Below are 7,831 nucleotides of genomic sequence, written 5' to 3'. Positions count from 1 at the left end.
TTAGCAGGGTAGGTTATGGGAATAGGGCCTGGGTGGGATTGTGGTTGGTGCAGACTCGATGGGACAAATGGCCTCCTTCTGTATTGTAGGGATTCTATTCCTTGAATATCACTGATCATTGTCTCAATCTATTCAGCACTGTATCTTCTCCATTGACCTTGGTTTTTAACTTTTTTTTGTTTGTAGATAAAGCTGACACTGGCATTTAAACTTTGTTCCATCTTCTAATTATTTTGCATTCCAGTATGAAGTAGAAGGGGCATTGAATAGTGCTTATATGGAGAACAGATGCACTAACTGTACAAGTGTGAACTTTTCATATTTATAACCATTTTGGCATTTATCTGCGAGAAAATGTGGGGACAATATAACATGAATAAGATTACGCATTTTAAACAAGAAGTCTTCCATTTTATTTTTTTTACATTCACTTATTGTATGATAAATGGCTTAAACAGATTTGCTACCAAAGTATTATAGTACAACTTTAAGAAACCAGTATACACGATGACTGGAACTTGAGGGTTATTTGTGGGTCTGACCAGGTTAATTTAAAATTTGCAAATAACATTATAAAGGAGTTTCCTGAACGAAGGTAGCAAATCACCATGTGTCTGTTCATGACGTGCATCGTTGAATATTAGTATATGCTTTAAAATAATCTACTTCATCAGATACAACATCTAGTTCCGTCTACAACATTCAAATTATACCTTCAGTGTCAGGGGGTTGGGGGGAAGCTGGTATTCTTTTTGAGAGAAAATAAATACTGCTTTCTGGTCTCAAAGATAAATCTTAATTTAACAGGATAACTTTAAGTTGACATCAGACTTATAAAGGTAAAGTCGCCATAGTCCCAGATGACCGTAGGCTGTTCTCTCCTTTGGGGGAGAAAACTGACTGGTAGTGATTTAGCCTGAGGATCACTACACCTCAGGCCAGGGGCAAGGTTGAGATGGCAGGGCCTTCAGAAATAACCTCCACCTTTACAGAAATTGAACCTGCGCTGTTAGAATCATAAAATCTCTACAATTCAAAAGGAGGCCATTCGGCCCATCAGGTCTGCACCAACTCATAGCCAAGTTGGCGACATTCTGCATAACTAATCAGCTATCCAGTCAAGTGAGCTAAATTGACCCCCTATCAGACTTATTCAATTTCATTGTTAGTTTCAGGTAGTGCAATATTTTGGTTTAGAGGTAATAGCTTTTGTACAACAGGAATTAAAGCTGCACTCAGTTTCTTTGTCCAGGTGTATAAATCATTTGGAATCGGATTTAGCATTTTGGCTCAGCTAAATCTTTTTCTCCTTGAATATGTTTTTCGCAAGTTTCGACATGTACGACAATGCATTTAAGTCAGTGAAAAAGGATAAACATCTGGGAAGAAATTGCTGCCTCCCTACAAATTCAGTTTTGGAACGGAAAAAGAAAATTAATGATTTTATTTATGATGCTTTCATTCCATGTATTATTGATCATTTCAGTGCTAATAAAACTCTTCTATAAGATTTATGGGAATCTATGTTTGGTGTAGAATTTCTGCTTTGAGATGTGTGAGAAATACAGAATATCTCTTGGTGTTTCACTCCAAAAAACATAATGGACACTCATCATTCTTCCAGTGGAGGATTTCCTCCACATCATCACAGCTGAGATATTCTGTATTTACCTTCATTTGCATTTATTTCAATTTTTCTGTTGCAAGTTTACTACCAGCACTCTCTCCCATCAGTTTTTCTGTGAAGAGGCAAACTGTTAGCTTTTAACCCAATGTGAAGTGAAATGGACAATTTGTTAAGACTTTTCCACTACAGCAGCTGAGTTAGAACAAGCATTCCCAGTTGAACAGGAATCGACTGCAATTGCCCGGCAATCTCTAAAACCACATATGATGCTGTTCTGTTCCAAGAGGAATTTTTTTTTCTAAAAAGCGATAAAGCCATCTGTCTGAGTTACTCGAGGCAATAAAATGTTCCAGTACTTCAGATATGATGTCCTAAGTAGGTAACAGCACAGGCCCACACACAGCACCAAGAGCATGAGAGTGGACTATGATTGATAATTTGATTTTCCTAGCTTTCATGACCTTCGCTGAAAGCATGAACATTGCGTAATTGATTCGCTGCAGGGACAGTTGGTGAAAATCTACTTAATTACAAACTGAAGAACGAGGGAGGAGAAGAACAGTTCTGTATGGTGCAGCAGAACTATTCATCACTGCAGTTTTACTGAAACAAGGTCCAAACTTGTCCTAGGGTTTTTTGTGTGTTTCGACTGTGTGAAAATGATCTGACATTTCCAATGGAACATCTGGGTCACTTGGGTGCTTCCTCGCTCTGCTCTGTTCCGTCTTGGCTCTTGTCCACGAAGGGGATTTTAAATGTGTTCCACATGAGATGATCGGATACATCAATGGTTGGTTCAATTCTATAAAATAAAATGTTAACAATTAGCTGTGTGATGAACCTTAGGGACGTCAAGACATAAGATACACCTTGAGGAACTACAAAAGGCCATGAATGTAGCCCAATCCATCACGCAAACCAGCCTCCCATCCATTGACTCTGTCTCCACTTGCCGCTGCCTCGGCAAAGCAGCCAGTATAATTAAGGACCCCACGCACCCCGGACATTCTCTCTTCCACCTTCTTCCGTTGGGATAAAGATACAAAAGTGTGAGGTCACATACCAACCGACTCAAGAATAGCTTCTTCCCTGCTGCTGTCAGACTTTTGAATGGACTTACCTTGCATTAAGTTGATCTTTCTCTACACCCTAACTATGACTGTAACACTACATTCTGCACTGTCTCATTTCCTTCTCTATGAATGGTATGTTTTGTATGGCGCACAAGAAACAATACTTCTCATTGTAAATACATGTGACAATAAATCAAATCAAAATAGTTTGCAACGATGATATTTTATTTAGTGATTCTTTCACTTCGTTAACATTAACTTGGATGTTTTAATAAAGTTCCCCAGCGATGTAAAAGTGTACTTAAGTTCAAGGGACCCATTCTTTGTAAGGTAATAACATTTGCTGCAACATTTCTTTGTTTCATGTAATCGATTGTCTCATGTTCAGATTACATGTGATCTGATGCCATATGACGTCATCCAATCAAACCCCAGGAATGCCAACAATCTGAGGCAGTAAACCATATCCGTCAGCCTGACCACTACTTTCACCATCGTCCACCAGATCTTACCCCAGCTCCCTGTCCAAATACATTTTGTGCACCGTTGGTGTTTGCTGATTTAAGGGGTTATGCCAGTTAAGCTGCTGTTGTGGCCACTGTCTGAATCAGGACAGCAGTCTGCCTCTCAGAGCTGCCAACCGAAGCTTGGCAATGCCACCAATAGAAATGGCTGCTATTGAAGCTGCAGAAAGAAGGTGGCATCTTCATATTGAGGCACTCTTGAAAGCCAGGTAATTTTTTTCACTATGCTGGGCCAGGTAGGCAGGCGCCAGTGTTCAAGAGCTCCAGCCATGGCATCAGAGCCATGAGGCTGGCATTGCTGTCAGAGGGCCCCTTGATGGGTCATGCCATGGCCATAAGGAGGTCTCATATCAATACCTCTTCCCCCCCCCCCAATCCACTGGAAGAGCCACTGTTTACCTCCCCAATAAGCTGAGGTCTGTCCCAACACTGGTGAAATGCTGACATAGGCAGGATGTGTTTACTAATTGATCAATTAATTGGCCACACACTAAGTAGAGACGTGTAGCTGTGCCTCTATCATTCCTGACATTGGGAATATTCCATGGCAGCAGGAAGACAATGGCCTTGCTTTCTGATCCCTATCACTGCCACCAGTGGATCAGAAAAAATGGACAAAGAACTGACCTCGAGAGATGAGGTGAGAGTGACTGTCCTTGACATCAAAGCAGCACATGTATGGCATCAAGAAGCCCTAGCAAAATTGGAGTCAATGGGAATCAGGTCTGCTGGTTGGAGTCATACCCAGCACAAAGGAGGGTGGTTGTGGTTGTTAGAGATTAATCATCTCTGACCCGGGACATTGTTGCAAGTTTCTCTCAGAGTAATGTCCGAGGTCCAACCATCTTCAGCTGCTTCATCAATGACCTTCCTTCCATTATAAGATAAGAAATGGGGATGTTCACTGATTATTGCACAATGTTCAACACCATTCACAACTCTTCAGATACTGAAGCAATCCATATCCAAATACAACAAGACCTAGACAATATCCAGGCTTGGGCTGACACGTGGTTTGTACCATTTATGCCACACTTGTACCAGGCAAGTCTCCAACAAGACAGAATCTAGCCATCTCTCCTTGACATTCATAGCTAAATCCCCCAGTATCAAAATCTTTAGGGGTTACCATTAACCAAAAGCTGAATTGGACCAGCCACATAAATACTGTGGCCTCAGGAGCAGGTCAGAGGTTAGGAATCCTGCAGAGAGTAACTCTCATCCTGACTCCCCAAAGCCTGTCCACCATCTGCAAGCCAAAAGTCGGAGTGTGATGGAATATTCTCCTCTTGCCTGGATGAATGTAGCTCCAACAACACTCAAGAAGCTCAACACCATCCAGGACACAGCAGCCCACTTGACTGGCATCCCATTCACCACCTTCAACATTCACTGCCTCCACCACAGACACACAGTAGCAGCAGTGTGTACCATCACCAAGGCTCCCGTGACAGTGTTTTCCAAATCTATCACCTAGAAGGAAAAGGGCAGCAGACACATGAGAACACCACTACCTGCAAGCTTCCCTCCAAGCCACATAACATCTCAACTTGGAAATATATCGCCGTTCCTTCACTGTCTCTGGGTCAAAATCTGGAACTCTCTCCCTAAAAGCAGAGTGGGTGTACCTACACCTCAGGGACTGCAGCATTTCAGGAAGAGAGCTCGCCACCACCTTCTCAAGGGCAACTAGGATGATCAATAAATTCCATGAAAGAATTTAAAAATGAGGTTTCTCACTTCCCAGTCCATCTCCAGAGAGTATATAAAATTCAGAAGTTTCCATTTAAATAATGTCCTTGTAACATACTAGGGTTACCATTTACATGGCTGCTAGGTTTTCATACGAAAAAATACATTTCAAGTTCAAAAATGGATTGTTGTCTAAGTTAACATTTTTTACTGAATTTTAGCCAAATGAAGAGAGAAAGAGATTATTATTGGAATGGGTGTTGACCAATCAGGGTGAACCAAATAATTCAAATTCCTCTTTCAGATTTAAATCACTTGGAAAAATCAAATGAAATTCTTTTCACTTTTTGCCTGAAGGTCTACCTCAGGGTCTTCCTGTCAACAGTTGTTAATAGGTGTTAACTGCATTCTAATTTCAGTTGGGAATGATTTTCAAAATAAAATTGTTGAAATCATGTTTTTAAATTTTTCTTCCTCTGCTATTTATTTATTGGCTTTAGCTTAACCTGGATTTCCATGTTAGCATCTTAACCACAATCAGTGTAGTGTTCATAAAAATTGAGTCGAGATATATATAATATATATATGTAGGACAATATATATGCGGTGGTGGCACAATGCCTCACAGCTCCAGGGACCTGGGTTTCATTCCGACCTTGACTGACTATGTGGAGTATGCACATTCTCCCCGTGTCTGTGTGGATTTCCTCCGTGTGCTCCAGTTTCCTCCCATAATCCAAAAATGTGCAGGTTGGGTGGATTAGCCATGCTAAATTGCCTCTTAGTGTCCCAATGTGGGTTAGATGGATTAGCCATGGGAAATTTGTGGGGTTATGGGGATAAGACGGGGGAGGGGGCTTGGGTAAGTTACTCTGTCATAGAGTGAGTGCAGATTTGAAGGGCCGAATGGGCTTCTTCTGCATTGTAGGAATTCTATGATTCCATGACTCCCTCCAGCCATCAACCATAAGACCCCCATTACCCAGGTGACATTCAACTATGACTGCTGAATTCCAGTACAAATCACAAAAACTTTGTATGTGATCCACAATCAAGAATGTTCACTATTAAGTTGAAAAGCGTGGAAAAATCTACAACACATCTATAAAGTTGATCAATTGGAAAACCTTGAGGAAACCAAACAGATTTCCCTGGACCAGCAGGTGAAGGAACCAGAAAATACTGTCCAAGGCAAACAACAGCAGATGCATTGTCAACCATTCCTGTTGGGAAGCCTGAAAATCTTGTTGAGGATGTAGAGTCATACAGCTGATTGATAACAAAATTCCTGACAAGCAAAAAAAGCAGATGAAAAATATGCTAAAATTAGAGAATGCCACAAAAATGGATGTCCGGAATATGTTCCAAACAATCTCATCCTGAAACAATACTTAAAGCAATCTCGGTATTGTCAATGACTAATTAACTTCTGATGAGAGATTGGTCACACTAAGAATCCGCAGTCTCGAGATCCTTCAAGGAATACACCAGGGACGCCTCAGCATTATCAAGTGTCACACTAAAGTGTGAAATTCAATCTGGTGTCCAGGAATGTCAAAATCACTACAGGAAATGATTTTGAGCTGCATCATCTGTGCAATCCATCACCAAGAGCAAAAGAAACCACTGCTGGTATCCTCATTCACATCCAGACCGTGGGAATGTTTCGGAATAGACCTTTCAGCTCAAGGGGAAGGCATTCCTCGTAGTTGTTGACTATTACTCCAGATTATTTGAAGTTAAACACCTTCATTGTACAACCTCAGAAGCAGTCATTATTTTTTTTTGCCACACATGGCATTCCAGATCATCATTTCAGACAACGGCCCACAGTTTGCGAATTAAGGGTCCAGTGAATTTACTGTGGATTTGTCCACACAACCGGTCAACCAGTCCATCCAGGACAAGCAAATGGAAACACAAAGAAGAGAAAGAATGGTAAAAGCTTTGTTGAAAAACAATGATATCAATGCAAGACCTTTGAGCTCTCTGTTCCACATCACTTCAGAATGGTTTAGCTACGTCAAAACACCTGATCGGAAGAAGGCTCTGAACTCAACTTCCTGTTCTTCCACGTATGCTCATGCCAAGTCTAAAAACAACAGTTATCGAGAGAGTAAGGGAGAAAGAGGAGGAATATTATGACTATTAGACTAGAAACTACAATCAATATCATAGAGTGCAAGATTTACCAGAACTCCAACCAGGTGCATCAGCCTGGATTAGAGATTAGAATAGAGAAAAAGACACAAAGTCTGAGATCTTGTAGAGACTGAGAACTGGATAGTGAGAAGAAACAGAATTGCACTCGTATCAACAAAAAGATGACCATCAATAGAATAGACTGACTACTCATGTGATTAGGAAGACAACCTGAAAAGAGAGCCAATGGTCTCTGAAGATTTCCGTGCTACAGTAGAGTTCCAGAGAGAATATGGAGAATTTGAATCCTATGCAACCTTCAAGAGTGATCAGATCAGAACAAGGTCAGGGAGATTGGTGAAGCCACCAAAACACTTACCTCTATGACCCAGAGATGAAGGGAAAGACTTGGGACAGGGGGAAGATGTCGTATAAAGGGTTACTGTTAGCATCTAAATATATAGTCTGCATCATCAGTGATGTAAGATCACAAGATGACAGAGCATAGCAAGAGAGAGTTCTATGTTAAACTTTGTGCTGAGTCTATTGTACATAGTTAGTATAATGTTCAATAAAAGATGAAGTTTATCAACAGCCTTTCTTCCTGCATCATCGGCAAGTCCAGCACCACAACCACCAATTCTCTGACCCACAACCACCAAGTGTCAGGCCCACACTATAATTCCACAGCACTCAATAATGTGGAAATGCTGGTTAATCCTCCACTGGACATTAAAACTGACAGGAACATTCTAATCTGTAAAATTATTTAA

The 7,831-nt window shown here is 40.9% G+C and overlaps 1 protein-coding gene across 1 annotated transcript in view; it reads right to left on the bottom strand.

Moving 5' to 3' along the window:
- Positions 1 to 311: 311 nt before the first annotated feature.
- Positions 312 to 7,831, bottom strand: part of dbndd1 (dysbindin domain containing 1) — a 31,304-nt gene continuing 23,784 nt past the window's right edge. Inside the window, exon 4 of the mRNA XM_078210711.1 lies at positions 312 to 2,429. Within this exon, the coding sequence (XP_078066837.1) occupies positions 2,254 to 2,429 (176 nt within the window). The 3' untranslated portion in view covers positions 312 to 2,253. The remainder of the gene's footprint in view (positions 2,430 to 7,831) is intronic.

The sequence above is a fragment of the Mustelus asterias genome, chromosome 4 (genome assembly GCF_964213995.1).
Source record: "Mustelus asterias chromosome 4, sMusAst1.hap1.1, whole genome shotgun sequence".
Lineage (NCBI taxonomy): Eukaryota > Metazoa > Chordata > Chondrichthyes > Carcharhiniformes > Triakidae > Mustelus > Mustelus asterias.
Note: the sequence above shows the minus strand (reverse complement) of the source record. Positions and strands in the feature narration are given on the sequence as shown.